A 16,303-nucleotide genomic window follows, 5' to 3' on the forward strand; every position below is an offset into this window, starting at 1 on the left:
AATTGAAAATACACTGAAAAAAGTGCTACAAAACCCCTACACAGATCGTGTCACTGTGTTCCTCTAGACGGTCTATTCATTCCATAGAAACACATGGCATAGCAGCAACAATACTGAAAATAACTCTGCAAAGTCATATCAAAAGCTTGCAACTAATTAATGGAGGCAAGCCATGATAGGGATGGGAAGTGAAGGAGGCTGCATGAGAACTGGGGAAGTAAACTCTGTGCTTTTGTTTGCTGGGCTCAACAGCAAGAGAGCAGCGAGGCAGAGAAACAACTGCAGGGCAACAGGGTCATGAGCTGATCATCCACATTGGATCATGCACCTTACACATTTGATAAAATACACATAGATTGCACACATTTGATAAAATGATACCAATTTGACTTAAATTGCAGTAACCTGTTGAACTTGTGCAGCATGATTGAAGCTGAAGGCTCCATATAGTGGGAATTTGGGTATTTGGGTCTTTGTGGTTGGAGGTTTAGGCTATTGCTTGGTTAAGTGAAAACAGCAGCTGTATTACAAATTTTTATGTAGAAAAGTATACAAATCTCATATTTTCTTTTTGTTCCATCATCCAATTTTCACTTAAGCCATTGGACTTACTCATACACCAGTTTCCACATAAACATTCATATTCTATGTATTATTCTGAATGAGATGTAATGTAAGTAGATTTCTAAGTACTTAATATATTTTGAAGAATATATTTATTTCTGTAAGTTTTATGTAATTGCTATGAGTAAAAATTACAAAGTTATGATTGGATCAGTAAATTGTAGGATTTTTGAAAATAGTTTCCTCATAGAGTGACTCCAGAATTCTCCTAACTTACATAATTTTCTTACTCTGCAACTAACACTTACTACTTGTTGTTCATCCACGTGGTTTGAACAGTGCATTTCTGCAGACAGTTAAGAAATTTTCATAATGACTTGAATGTTCATAAAACATGAAAGAAATTCTGAACTTCACCGGAGAAAATAAGTGAAATAACACTGGTGAGGAAAATAAAATGTAGCTTTTAAAGAATTCCTATGCTTTCAATTCTAACCATTTATAGCATTTTTTTCTTTCAGTGGTGGTTATATTAGCCATTGTTTTTATAAATATATTGCTATAGTTCCCAAAATCCCTAATCCAAGTTTCAAACTCTGTTGGACCAGATTCTGTAGGATATATAACAGAGACTATCTCCACAATGAATACCTGATCAGTCTGATTCTGCTCTATTTATAATACTTTGAACAAGGTCCTGACATGATAGCAGTGGAAACAGCACCATTAAATCTACCTCAGGAGTATTTTGGTCTATAATTAACAAGAAATAGCTTTCTTTTTTTTTAAATATAATTTCTGGTTCACTCTAGATGGGCAATAATTTTATAATGCTTTAGAGCTTTCCTGAAGTTTCATACTGACATTAGCAACAGAATAATTTTTCTTCCTATTAAAGGGTTTGGATTTTTTCAATATACAAAACCAGTCAAAAATTGCCATAACACCTGAACTTTCTATGTAGAAATGCTTATTTTGCTCTAAAAAAATTACTTTGGCAAAGCTTAATCTCCTTTGAAGGCAGGTTGAAATAAACTACATAAGGGCACAATTTCCTGCATGAAATAACAGTGTTTATACAGGTAGACATTCTGAAATAATGATTGTGTTCTAGAGTAGCCCCCTTGTTAGCTCTGCAACATTTTCTACATACACTCAGGCATTTTCACCCTCACTGATGAAAAGCTATCATTATCATAGAAAGTATTGCCACCACCATCAACATATTTTATGTATGAATCAGGATTTTATCATGTTAGGTAGGACACAGAGGATAAAAAAGCTGGACTCTTACCCAAAGAGCTGGTGTCTAAGCAAGGTGAATTGGAAAGGGGGAAAGAATCCCTTTCTTCTTGAACAGTTGTTCATTGTTCATGAATTGGACCATTAATTTATTTAAAATAAACTACCACAGAGCTGACACAAAGCACAGTTTAACTTATAGTTATTATCCACATCCCTGAATTAGATTAGAATAAATGACCTAGAGGAGAAAAATGTTCATGTATTTATACCACGACAAGAAGTGCCTCACAATCCTTTGATTATTTTTCAAAGGAATAAAAAAAGTGCATGTAAATATTTATTGTGTATTTTGAACCAGTTGGGATCATAAAGGCCCAATTCTGTATGCCAGGATTTGTAACACAACATTTTCTGCTGATGTCTAGCATAAATATTTGAAAAGATGTTTTAAGCAAGAAGTCTTCACTGTCTAGAAACAACTTTCCAAAAAACAAAAAATAAAAGAGGGAGAGAGAAATTACACTTTGGTACAGTCAATATGACAGAAGAAGACATTTCTTTCATTTTTTATTTGTTTAGTTACATCTCATTTCTGGGAATTATTTGGGTAGTTTTATCACAGCTGTGATGGACATAATAGTTTTCCATTTACATAAATATCAATAAGAGCTTTTTTGAATGGGACACTCGATTAATTTTAAAAAATGAGGCCTTCCTGCATTTTTGCTTTTAAAATTAGCCTACGTGATTTCTAATACAGATCAGGTATAAATTTGTGAGCTGTCTGATCCCTTCATTAATAGGTTTATAAATTCAATTTGTGATTTTCGCACCCACTTGAAGTAAAAAGGCACAGAAGTAAAACCCAAGAAATTAGCTCCAATAAATTGGAGTTCTTGGTCTAAGAAGAAAACATCATCATGCTGGATTAAAAAAAGTTGTACAAAACAAAATTTTTGAAACAAAATGTTTTTATTGTTTTATGTACTTGTTTTATGAATAAACAAGTTTCGTGTGCACAGTAAAAAGTTGTTCCTTTGTGAATAATACAGTTTTGTGGTCAAAAAGAGTTAAAACTATGTGGATATCCTGCCACAGTGAAGCTCCTAACTTATATTCAGGGGTTTATCCCTGGGACAGGCCACAGCTCTGATTTTTGCACAAATTTGTGCAAAATTGCTCAGCAGAAACGGAGGATGAGTCGAAGGGCCACCATCTAATAATGCTAAGAAACCTAATGGAATTTTTTTTTCTTTTCTAAAAGGTCTAGTAGAGCATTCCCATAATTGCTGTATTTGAAATGCTGAGGTTTATTTCCTCATAGCTCAAGTTTGCCACTTCAGATACATCACCCCTGTGAGGTAAATAAATCTTACAAGAAACCTCCTACACCTGAAATAAAATTTAAACATGTGTGCTAATTACAATATAATTGAGGGAGAGCAAGACTCTGATGTACTTTTACTCATAATAGTAGGTTCTTTATGATCTTGAGTAAACCACTTCTGATGATTCAACTGTTCAGTGTTTATTGCATAACTTCTGAAAGGTATTTTTGTCTCACACTCACAACTGGTTCACGTTCTTCTTCTGAATATATTCCTCTTGCAGCTCCTGCTCAAGGGGAAGAACACTTACAGAGCATTATTGCAGCAATAGAAAGGAAATGGATAGTTCAGAAAGCCAGATTAGAAAGGAATATATAAATGCAGCAAAGAAAACTTGGCTGTAGCCCAATAAAGCCTATAAATTACATTATTTTAATCAATTTTTATGGAAATAATATAAGAACGTGAAATATGTGTTCTTTTAATTTTAAAGCACAGGTGATAGCTATTAAATACTATTTGCTTCAATCTGTTTGTGTAACTGTGGTCTTGGAAAAAAATTAACAGTGTCTGCCACTGTACAAAATACTGATTAAAAACTGTGCCCATCCTTGAGTTTACATAATGTCTTTTATCTGAAATAACTCTGGAGCGCTTTCCAGCTACAGTGGAGGAAAGTAATTGGAAAAAGTTAGAAAAAAAAAATAGTGAGTTTTATTTGAAAGAAAATTATACTTTTAATTAAGTCCTAAAAATACAGAATTTCAACTGCTTTTTTTCCTCTAATGGCAGTAAAAATCTGTATTTGCCACTTCTGACTGGAATGCATAGAAGTCTCGTGTATCTGAGCTATCTCAGACTGCTGCTATATTTATTCATTTAGGTCAATTTTGGCAGTGCTTATGTGTGCTGTGCATATACCATCTGTGGAGATTTTTCTTTTTAAATGATGAGATACCATTTTCTGTGTTCCTACCAGTGGAGTATGACAAAGTCTGAAAAACCTAGCAGAAAGCTTGCTTGAAACTTTAGAGTAATTTTAGAGATTAGTGTGCTATGCTGGTTTAAAATTCCAAAATGCCTTTTGTCCCATCAATTTAAATCCTATGCCAAAAGCAATTTAGCCACTTAGGGACACGAGTCCCTCTGGGAAGCATGGAGATGTTTGCAGTTAAAATTTTCAAAGGCACTGAAGTTATTTATTTTTGATAGGCAAAATTCTATTCATTATAAATAAATGCTGTTCTCCAATGTACAAAACCTCCTTGCTGTGACAGTCAGGAGCTGGAGAATTGAATGTGTGCCTGATCCTGGGTTTGTGCACAGCAAATCTTTTCCTCTCTGCGTGCCTCTGCCCAAGGAACTCCTTGGCCTGCAGAGCAGAGGCAATTATGCTCGCTTTGGGTCTTTTCCTGTACACAATAACTGTGATTTTCCATGGGCATTTCCACTGCTTTAATTTTTAGAGGGTTTTCCTTTCCTTTTTCTTACTTTTTCTTGCCTTGACCTAAGTGGGAAAAATAGGGAAAACCATTTAAAGAGTGCAACAAATAAGCAGTGAGATGGGGAAGCAGTGCATCTGTTTATCACGTTTGGACAAGCACGCTGTAGGGATCGGTGTTGCTGTTTGTCTGGGTAGCCTGTAAACAGCTTTATTTGTGTATTAACTACTGAGAATCCACATTTCCATGCTAGTAGTCTGATGACTGCTGCTGGGAAGTAGCTGTGAATATATTTGTTTTAGAAACATAGCATGGCGAGGTCAGAAAAATGAAAAATTAGGTATTGGGTACCTTTTTGGAGAGAAAGTAGGAGATAGAAGAAGAATATTATTTTTAACTTCAATACCTGTTGGAAAAACTAAATATAATGTGGATTCACAGAAAATCCAAACTCTTCTGAGGTAATTTGAGTTCTTTCTTTGTTAGGATAATGGTCTTTATAGGTTGAAGAAAATACAGTGGACATGGAGAAGTAAATTTTCAGAACTTGGTTCCTAGATTCTGCCTAAAAATCACAGGCTTGTATGAGTACTTGCAGGAGTAAATCTGCATTTTTTGCATACACATGAACCTATCTCATATGTGTAAAGGGTGTTACTTTACATGACATTTTTACAGCCCATCAGAAGTAATGTGGCTTAAAAAGGGAAAATAAAGGATGCAGAGTAGATCCCCCAAAGAAGTCCAGGGATGACAGACTCCTGGTTTTGCAAGTGAGCTGAGTCTTCTGACTTTATCTTTTTCACCTTCAGCATCACAGCTGCCTTCAGCCCTGGAAAAAGATCCATTATGAAACTGCTTGAACACAACCTTTCTTTATTCATAAGGGATTTTATAGATGCTGATAGTGTGAATTCATCTTTTGTCAGAGTAAAATTCTGTCACTTTGTGAGTTTTTTAGTTGACTGTTTGGGCTTTAATTTAACATCCATTTATGCTCAATTGGAATTTAGATGACAATTGAATAGAGCTGCACACAGCTGTGGGTATTGATAGGAACTGAGATCTAAAAAAGTTCTACCTTACAAATGAGATGCAGTAATAACTTTTTTTCTGCTCCACTTGAGATAAAGGACTGTGTGCTTTGTACTTCCACGCTTCTTTATGGCTACTCTGATGAATTAAACAGGATCCTTTCCACCACTGGAAGGTCATGGTCTGTACTCTCACACTCTCTGGCCTGTCTTTAACCTGTGTCAAGCAGCTTTTTTCCCTAAAAAGTCTGGGACATGGTGCCAGGGACGACAACTGAAAGCAGATTGAATTTGTTCACGTGCTGAGGCCCACGTAGATTGCTTGATATGGCTGAGAAATTTTAATGATGTGGGCATAAATCATTCCATTCTGGTAGTCTTAACTCTAAAGAATGGTGATGGGCAAACTTCATTTATGGATAGAAACAAGCCAATATGTGTGATTTTGAAAAAGAGAAGTTTTGAAAGGCTTGTGACAAGGCTTTTTACACTTAAGTGTGTTATCTTGGTAAACTGGGAAAGACTCCCTGAAATCAGAGTGTGTGCTGCTCATGACAAGCAGTGTGCTTTAAAACAGAGAATAAAACATTCAGAAAAAGAGTGGGAACATACTTGTCAGGTCCTAATGCCAGCTAATCCCTGCTAGGAAAGAGGAATGTTGGAAAAAAACCATAATGGCAAAGATAAATTGGATAGGAATTCATCGTGTGATGCTGATGTAATGCTGTAATGCATGTTACCTCATGTAAGAACAAGTAAATTTAATTATTTCAGGCCAAACCCTGCATGAATAATTTAGACACCTCTGAAGGACACCAAATGGTGATCTACATGTCTGCTTCTCCCTGGAATCTATAGGGAACTGAGGCACTTATGAGCAATTTAGGAGGAATGGCTCCTATCCCTCCTCTTCTCCCCAGGGCTCTGAAAATTTTAAGTCACATTGTAGCTGGCCTTTAATGTGTTCTGCATTGGTTAACCCTCAAACTGAAATGTTCATTTTCAGGCTTGTCAGCTGAAAGAAATGTGTACTGCAGATTTTGTAAGAATGCAATAAAAATGGTGAATTTTTAAAACAAGGAAGGAAAACAAATGGAGAAAAAGAAAAGAAGATTGAGGAGAAGAAATTACTGTTGCATATATACATATAAGCAATTTTTGTTAAAAAAATAAGAAAGGAATCAAATAGGAGTTTTACTAAGCATGATACCAAAATTGTTAGCTTATAGTGAGTTGTAAAGAATGTGAATTAGTACTACAACATGTATGCAAATAGAATAAATTGTTGACAGAGAATTTGGAAATATTCTTAGGGAATATGCTCTGTGCTTTAAGTTTGACATACACCAGGAGTAATTTGGGAGTTATTTAATAGGTCTTAACAACACAGAACATAATTATAAGAACTCTTGCAAATTTAAATATTCCGTGGCTCTCTGACTTCAGTGGTGATGTCATGCATTGTCTTTAGTGTTTTCAGGTAGATAATATAGTTATAATAGTACAGAAAGACAAAGAAGCTTTATTCCCACTGTATCTTGTGGAAAAAAATGGTCTTTTGTGTTTTTATGGTACATTATAGAATACAGCTTAGTGCTTTTCTCTGCTGAGTTGTAGTAACTAAAAAGCATTGTTTCGGTAGTAAATAATCAGAGCCAGAGATAAATCAAATCTGACATCTACTATGCCTCTGGCTGTTGCTGGGGGTGGAAAAGAAAAATTCTCTGCATTTAGAACAGAAAATCAAATGCACATGAAAGTATCCTGTGTGCAGCAGAACATTGATGACAAAATCCAGGGCTTGATTCAAAAGTCAATCCCTCTTAGTCATGTGCTTGATGTAAAGCACATGTTGATTAAGGTCACTGCTTACATGAACTGGGAATTGGGTAGTTGTTCTTAAAAGCTTTTTTTTTTTTTTTCTGGTTTTTCCCCTTTTTTTTCCTTTTCCAGAGGATTAGCAAAGTCCAGGTAGCAAATAAATCTCAGATCACCCATTAGCATCAGAGAAATATTATTTCAATGGCTGTCATGGTGTGTCAGCATTTGTATCAGGCATCTCACTTTCCATAACAAAATAGTTGTGTGTTCTAAACATTGAAAATACCTAAATACCTTTTAAGTATGTATTTTCCAATCTCAAAGCTAAAAGAAGTGGCAATATGTGTAAATCAGCAATTTGGTCAAAAATGTTTTTCTAAAAATAACGATAATCTGATGTTGGTCTGGAACATGATGTTCAAATTTGAAAAGTGGCAGTTTTGTGCTTAAGTGCAAAGGACAAACCTCTCTCCCCCTTTTCCTGGAGTAGGTAACACTACTTGTCAGGTTTAATGCATTATGGTCAGTGCAGTATCCAGCACTGTCAAATTTTGGCATGGTTGAGAATCCGTCTTTCTTGAACTGATTGAAATGAATATAGACATGGAAATGTTATGCACTCAATGAAAGGAGAAAGAAAAGCAGAGTATACATGGTTACATCGTTTTCTTTAAACAAAAGACAGGGTTTTTTTTCCATAATCATATTTGTTCCAGAAGTAAATATATAGTCTCAAATGAAGAAACTATTTTTATGGCCTGTGGAGATTATTTATTTAGCTAAAATCAAGCCTGTTTTCAGAAAACTTTCAGTGCAGCAATAAAAACTTTTGCATTTTGGCCTACTCTAATTTATTCACAGCCTGAAGACCAAGTGCTCACAATTGGTTTTCTTGTTTCACACGAAATCTGGGTAATTGTACCCATCGGTCCGAATGTTGTCGGTTTATTTTAGAAACCATATTTATATCTAGGATTTTGCAGATGCCAGAAGGAACATTTCAGCCATGCTGAATGCCATATTGTTATGGGGGAGGAAAATTCTACCCTGGGGCAAATGACAGGTTCACGTGCAGGAGCTTCTCCTGCCTTGCCTGTGTTGTCACATGCCAAAATTCAACAGGCAGAACGTGGTCTCATTGTCACCCAACACCTTTAGTGGCCTTCAGGGCCCTTCAGACACATCCTAAAGCACACAGACAGTGATCACCAAAGCCAGCAGACTCATTTACATTAGGGGAGATTTGAGCTTATTTAATTATTTGTCTATATTTTCAAATGCAAAAGTAAGTATGTTCCATCTTTCTTCTTTTTTTTTTTTCTCCCCCCCCGAACTATTTGATATAATGTAGAGTTCAAAAGTATCACATTAATTGTGTAAAATTAAACCCACATTAATTGTGTAAAAAATTAAACCCACATTAATTGTGTAAAATTAAACATGGGCATCTGGAATGCAAGGTGTTTTATCCAAGATTTCTCTACAGAATATACAGATCTGAAGAACGAAATCACTGCACTAAAGCCTTGAAAGAAAAGGAAAAAAGTTCCCCTTAAACTAATTCATGAGGAAAAGATATATGAGTAAAATGTAACTTTTATATTTGTGTACCAAAGTTTATTGGCCTGGATGAGACACTCTCTTTTTATAATGCCATTAATGGAATATTCATAAAAGATTATTAGCGATGCTTTAGCAAACTTCTTTAAGTAATAGATCACTTTTAAAATAAAAAAAAAAAGACTTTATGGATTGCAAAATATACTGAATTGACACTTGCAGTGACTGGAATGCTTTTTTATCCACAGAACATGGGTGGCAGCAGAGTAATCCCCATCCTCCATCCCCCAGCCCCAGCCCCAGCCGTGTGTCTCACCCTTTACCTGGATGCACCACTACGAAGGGTGAGGGAGCTATGGCAGTTTACTCTGCATTCCCATTCACTTGTTGACCTCTTTCCAAAAAGGCCATACTTGCTGATATCTGAGCTCCAAGCTAACAGGAACAGCCAGGTTATTTCTCACAGAATACATTCTACCACTGCTTAGGTCTTGGTCACTATTTGCTTGGGTGGATTTAGAGCAGGAGTGATGAACTTGCAGTCTGGTTGGTTGGTTGATCACCAGAATTATCATTTTCTGGTTCTGGTGGAGCTGATGGGACTTAGTAAAGAGCCATGTTTCATATGCTACAGTTAAGATGTAGACTGTAAGGCAAACCATCAAAATATGAAGGACAGTTAAAATTAACAATGCAGACTTACAACCAACCTTGCCGTAATGCATATGAGGTGATTAACTCCTTTTTTAAATTATTGCTCACTGCAAGTGAAGCCAGAATAGCTGGGCTGTTTCTGAGTGAAATGCAGGAAGTTACAGCACCCTGTGCTCCTTCATCATTTGCTGTATTCTGTGGGGAAGGCTCGATCTGTGTGGCATGGTGAGGCACACGGTTTGTACAGGGCACCCGCAAGAGAAGACAGTGAGTTGAGTGCTTGCACAAAAGCCTGTGTGAAGGCAGATATTGCTTGGATATTGTCTGAACTTAAGGAATGCAGATCTGAAACAAGAAAAGAGTTTACATAGTGGCTTTACCCCTGTTCTGCTGTTGCAGGGGGTTTTTGATTTAAAAGAAAGGGGTTTATGCCATCTTTCTCCTAAGTGAAGGGGGATCAGGACTATATCTGTAACAGCAACAGCATGCCTGGTATTTTATATTCTTCGGAAATTTTATTATCTAGCAGTTCCTTTGGATCTTTAGGCTGTTGGCACTTGTAGGGGGACTCAGCAGTTGTTCTGTTAAGAGCAGAAGTAATGCTGTGGGAGCTTATGGAGCTCTTAAATACAGTCCAGAGGGAAAGTGACAATGGTTATGAAAGGTATAGGATGAGTTTATAGTATGGGTTTTTCTTTTGCTGCTTGGGTTGCCAGCTGTGAAGGGAAGCACTGAGCCCTTTCTCTGTCCCCTTTAGATTAGCTAGCACTGCTAAGCAGCAGCAAAATTTGATTTTGAGAGTTTGAAGGTGTTCCAAGCACAGGCAATCCCTTCTAGGCTTTTCCATAAGAGGAAATGCTCCTGCCTGTACTCACAGTTTATAAAGTAGTAATCCAACATCGAGTTGGATGCAATAGGATGATTTGCAACAGCGTGAAAGGAAGATTTATTAAAGAGACAAGGGCTTTACAGTATTTTCTGTTCATTTCTGATCCATGAGCTAGGAATAATTACTGCATACTTTACTTTCTCTTTCCGGTTTATTGTGTTAGTGTTTTTAATTTCTTTTTCTGTTCAACTACCACTGATGTCTTGACATGTCTTCCCTTATCAGTCTACACAGAATTAGCTCACTGTGGATGGGAGGCTTATTAGGGTGTCTTGAGCAACAAATGAATCTTAATATATTTTTGCCAGTTCTTATTTTATTTATTTTATTTTATTTTATTTTATATTTTATTTTATCTTATTTTATTTTATTCCATATAAATTGTATGCATTAAGTACTCTTACTGTAATGCTCAGAATCTTTGTTGTTCCAGGAAGGATCGATACAGCACAAATCCTGTACCCTAAGAATTTTAATTGTAATGCTTGTGAATCTTTAATCATCTTGTTCACCTCAAATAATATTAGAATATATGTACAATTAGTATAAATTACATTATCAGAATTATGGAACTGCTTGTGACTAAAGCCTTTTTTCTGACTACCCATACTCACACAGACTTGAAGGTTCCCTGTGTACTAGTTTGAGAGTTTGGAACAGGTGGTAAAATAGGGATGAAAGAGAGAGCTGTGATCTCAGAGGAGATATTAGGCACCAGAAATTATGGTGTTCTTGTTCCAGCTCTTACACTGACTGTGATACTTCCATTTCTATAGCACTTGCCATCTCTGGATCTCAAAGTGGATTATAAAGAATAGTGATTTAAACCTTCCTGCACCTCTAGGAGATAGGTAAGCAATATTATTCCCATTTTACAGATGGAGAAATTGTGATACAGAGAGGCTTAGTGTTTGTTATTTAAAAGCTTATTTATGAACACACATGCATGCACACACAAAGAACTGGAAACAGATGTCAGAACTTTCATTGCTCTCTTTTTTTAAGTTGAGTCCACCCTCCTTTCCATTTAACCTCTCTGATTTATATTCCCCATCTGTAAAAAGACGGAAACTGGTATAGACATGCAGAGATTTGCTTGCACGTAAATTTCTGTGCAGAACCAGAAAAAAAGCCAGAAGTTGTCTTTAAAATTCAATGCTTTTTATGTGTTGGCAGAGGATATTTTAAGATTTGGTACAACAATTTTTGTAGGTGGGGAGAGTTGCAGTAGTTCTGCAACTTAAATGCATACTATTTAGTTATTGCTATAAAAGGGCTTGATTGTTTTGTAATATAAGCATGTTAACTGAAGATTAAAAATTTCCAAATGCATCAATTTACATGGCAAAAGGCCAGACACAGCCAGTAACTCAGTCTCTGCATTATCTGGAAGATGGTGCCACATAAGTACACTGTGTCAGACAGGAGAGGGGCAGTGGTGCTGCATAAAAGCAGTGATTGCCCCAGCTGCATCTCTGCTTATCTTTCTCCCAGCAAAGTCCTACTGTGTCTGTAGTGCAGCACGAGTTCCTCAGTGGCAGACACCAATCTAGACAACTATGCCTAAATATTTACAAGAGAACTGAAATTATGACTGAACTTCAGGAAAAAAAGTTCTAAAGATCCAATATAAGTCTTGTTATTTTTTCTACCATTATTGGAATGATTGTTTCTGGTAATATTAAAAAAATACACTTTAAAAGATATTTGGATACTGGATTTATCTGATCATTCACTGCACCATGAAGGTTCTGATCTCATTATTCTTAAAAGCATTGTTTAAAAAACATCTTGCAGAAGCTTTTAAAAATTCTTTCTAATTCTGCTACTAATTTGCTACAGAACTGAAACATTGACAACCTCGTCTATTAGATGTTTTATTTTTAACAACACATCTGGCAAATTTCTGTATGTTGAACAGACAGCTTATGCAGAAATGTTTTTCACATTTTTCTGTGTGCTCCCTGTAGCATAGCCAGGCTAGATTAGACAAACATCCAACACCCACAGTAACATTTTCCTGTAAGTAATCTAACTTCCACTCTAACTTCCTTGTGATACAGTACCCCCATTTCATACCTTTACTGGTGAATATATATCCAGGAAATAATTATGGCTAATGTATATATTTATGTTAAATGGAACGGAGACTGGATGTGTTTATGTGTCACCACGCAAGCATCAACCTGTACATTGATTGAAAGATTCATTTGAAAGTTAAGATTCCTTTTTGTTTCAGCTGTAAAACTTCACACAGAGAAGCAGACTGAATTTCAGGTAGGGATTTAGTTGATTTGGAGCTAAGGTAACACCTGATTTTATCACTCTAAGTTTTACCAGATAAGAATGGTGCTGATGCTAATTATAATACTTGAGTAAGTGAGTTAGTTCGTTGGTTTAATGTGTGACTGAGATCAGAATTTAACCTGGGGTCTTCCTGAATGCTGGTACAAATCACTTGTTACTTTTGCTCCCAATTACAGTTAAATTAACCAGTGTCTTGAGGTAATACAGCTACTGCAGCTGGTGGATTAGGATATGGCTTTGCTAATGCATTGACCTTCTTCATCTGTGTAACATGAGTTAATTTTCAGCCCAACAGTAAATGCTGAAATTTGAATTGTAGCACTAATGTACCATTTTTTTCATCTGTCAAACCAGACTGAAGGGTCATTTAGTGATGAGGATAATGGTTCACTTTGAAAGAGAAGGAAAACTAGCTTCTGAATTTTAGGGGGCATTCTAGATCTTGCTTCAAAAAACAAGCTGAACTAGGGGAAAATTAGCCTGTGACATTCGAGTAATACTTCACCTGTAAGTCTGAATATTTGCCTTATACTGACTCTGTACAGGCACATTGGAATATTTGCCATGACAAGTTAGACAGAATAATAAAACAGCCTATGAAATTTGATATTCAGGCTATCAAGCCTCAAAAAGAGGCTTTCTCTGAAAAGTGAATCAACATTAAACTGTTTGCTATAATGGGAATTTCCAGCGTCAGTTTGTGACAAATTTTGATTGTTTCTCTACACCCTAAGAAACCCTAAACCTAAGAACTGTTGGAGACTGATTTTTTATTTTTGTTCCTCTCAGAAGTGTCTTTCTTTCTTTCCTGCAGCACGGAAAAGGATATGCTAGTCACTTCTACAGGACTTACCTGAAGCAGCATGATTTGCACAAAAGAAAGTCGACCAACAAAAAGCATCAGCTTTCAACTTCATTATCTTGGCCATCCAGTTCTGTGTAACTGAAGGATTTGTGTGCTGTTGGAGACATCCTGGCCAACAATAGGACCTAATTGCTCTCAGCAGGCCTGAGAAATGAGTTGAAATGTGTAGAACTGTAGAAACTTCAGAGGCAACTGATCTTGCCTCTCTGATCAGTGTGTGCCTGTTTACAGCACTATATATCTTTCTCTCTCCAAAATGTCACTGAGCCCTTTAGATGTTTATATTCACCACAAAAAGCCAATCGTACAGATAAAAGAGATGTGCATTATAAATGCAATATCACTGTTTTAAACTTGACTGTTTTATATTATTTTTGTGTGATCAAGTGTTCCCCAAACTATTCCAACTTTACAAGAGAGATTGTGATCATGTTCTTTTCACCTGTGGGTCATAAAAAATGTTGTTAATCTGAAGACCCACAAAATTATCAAAGACATTTCTGTAGTTTATACACCGTGTTGCAAAGTGTTTACTGTACTATTTCAAAGCTTCTAAATAAATATAAAATATATATATATTATATTATATATAATTTTCCGAAAAACGTGGTACAACTTAGTTGATTTTTAAATGGATTCATACAGTCTACACCATACACTAAAGCGAGAAGATAATTCAGGGTTCCTAAGCTATCCTTGCTAAAAACAAAAATAAAATAAACCTTTAATAGTACTTCCCCAAAATTCGTATTTTGGTCGATCCTGTTTTTCTTGTTTAAAAAAAAAAAAACAAAAAAAAGCTGTAAGCAACAACATTTTGTCCAAAAAGGTGTAAGGAATTTTCAATGCCAAAGATGCAGCTGTCAATATTACCCCAATGAGCGCTATGTACTATCAGAGGTATAAACCACTCTCCATTATTTTGATTGTGTTTCTATGGTTTTTAATTTGGAATCACAAACCTTTTCTAAGGCTCTATAAATTCACCTGTATATGTTGTTAAAAAGAACACTGGGTGTCTGTACATTTTGCAATGTAAGATATAATGTAAGTGAAGTTAAGTATTTTAAGAAAATCATCCCAAGCTCATAAATATGTATACATACATACATACATAAATACATACACACACACACAAACACCCACACATCTCTCTTTAACATAGTTTTGTGAAACTATACAAATATATTGCCTAAAAATATTTCTCTTGTGGCTAGGAATAGTTGTTGATAGAATTCAAATTACAAAGGCAAAGTGTATGCCAGACTCTTTTATCACAAAGGAGATTTCCAATTAGGAACATGGCACATTCTCAGCTGACCCCTGTCCCACGGGAGTTCAAATGGTGTTGGCCACCATCTTTGTTGGGAAAAGGATTAAGCCCTTGCATATAATCTTTATGTTCTGTAATAATTCTGTGGTCTGAAACAGTATCTTAGAGCGTTTCTTTTCTATGAAATATTGAAAAAAGTAAAATTTCGAAGGTAAAGTTTAAAACTACCTTTCATGTCCATGGAGTTTAAGTACCATTTACTAAATGTAAAAACCTAGTAAAATTTTTTTCTTTTTTTTTTTTTGTGCTGTGATTTTTTTTTCCCTTACTGTACTTTAATACATCAACTAATGAAAGCAAATGAGAGCACACCTTTGTTGTCAGCCAATGCCTAGCCAAATTCAAACCAATTTCTTCTGATGATTCAATATTAAGTAAAACAAAAGCATGTTTCATTGGTTGCAGTGGGATTTGGATCATGCCATTATTTTGGAATTCTGTTGTCCCCACCAATGCTGCCATGGGATGAATGTGTAAGAGGTCACTGCTGTGTCGTAATAGAATTTGGGTTTCTTATTTTTGTTTGTTGGTTCTGGGTTTTTTTTTTGTTCTCTTTAATGGCAGTTTCTATTAGATAGGAATATATAAATCACCTGTATGAAAGCCATCTTGCTGTGGATCCAAATATACACAGGGAATCCAACATTCCTGATCAAATTCCACGAGTTCTTTGTACAACTAGTGGACTGGGCCCTGATGTTGTTAATTTAATATTCCAAACAATTTAATATGTTAATTAAACACTTTAATGTGCACACCTAGCACGTTTGTATAACGACAAATTGTTTCATGAGATCCTTTTAAAAATGTGTTTTATACAAAACCTAATTCAAAAATCCCCCAAACAACTTCAATAGCTATTGATTTGAGCAAATCCAACAGTGAAATGTTCCTCCTGCTCCAGGTAGCAGACCTTTTAGTTGCCTACAGGCTTCATTTATTTTATGAAGAAAAGCAATGGAATTTGTGACAAATATTCCATTTAAAGGAGATTGCTAGATTCTTGTGTCTGCTTTTAAAGCAAGAAAGTCCTTGCCATTCTGAAACCTGTTTCTAATTCAGTTTTTAACAGACATATATTGTAATTTATGGTTGTTTTTTGGTCTTTGGGAGGAAAAGGAAATTGTTTAACTTTCTGTTTCATGGAAAGCCAAAGTGTTTCTATTTAATGAAACTCTCTTCACATTTCGCATGCCATTTTTTTCATTTTTTTCAAAAATTATTAACCATATCATGTCCTGTCATTCATTTCCAAAACTGA

The 16,303-nt window shown here is 35.6% G+C and overlaps 1 protein-coding gene across 3 annotated transcripts in view; it reads left to right on the forward strand.

Moving 5' to 3' along the window:
- The window catches only part of PCDH10 (protocadherin 10), a 33,606-nt gene extending 18,327 nt beyond the window's left edge, over positions 1-15,279 (forward strand). Inside the window, exons 5-7 of one of the 3 annotated variants that reach the window (XM_066547934.1) lie at positions 9,243-9,338; positions 11,314-11,388; positions 13,659-15,279. In XM_066547934.1, the coding sequence (XP_066404031.1) occupies positions 9,243-9,338; positions 11,314-11,348 (131 nt within the window). In that variant the 3' untranslated portion in view covers positions 11,349-11,388; positions 13,659-15,279. The remainder of the gene's footprint in view (positions 1-9,242; positions 9,339-11,313; positions 11,389-13,658) is intronic. The other 2 variants (XM_066547935.1, XM_066547936.1) reach the window with 2 other exon arrangements.
- The last annotated feature ends 1,024 nt before the right edge of the window (positions 15,280-16,303 follow it).

Source organism: Molothrus aeneus, chromosome 4, assembly GCF_037042795.1.
Source record: "Molothrus aeneus isolate 106 chromosome 4, BPBGC_Maene_1.0, whole genome shotgun sequence".
Taxonomy (NCBI): domain Eukaryota; kingdom Metazoa; phylum Chordata; class Aves; order Passeriformes; family Icteridae; genus Molothrus; species Molothrus aeneus.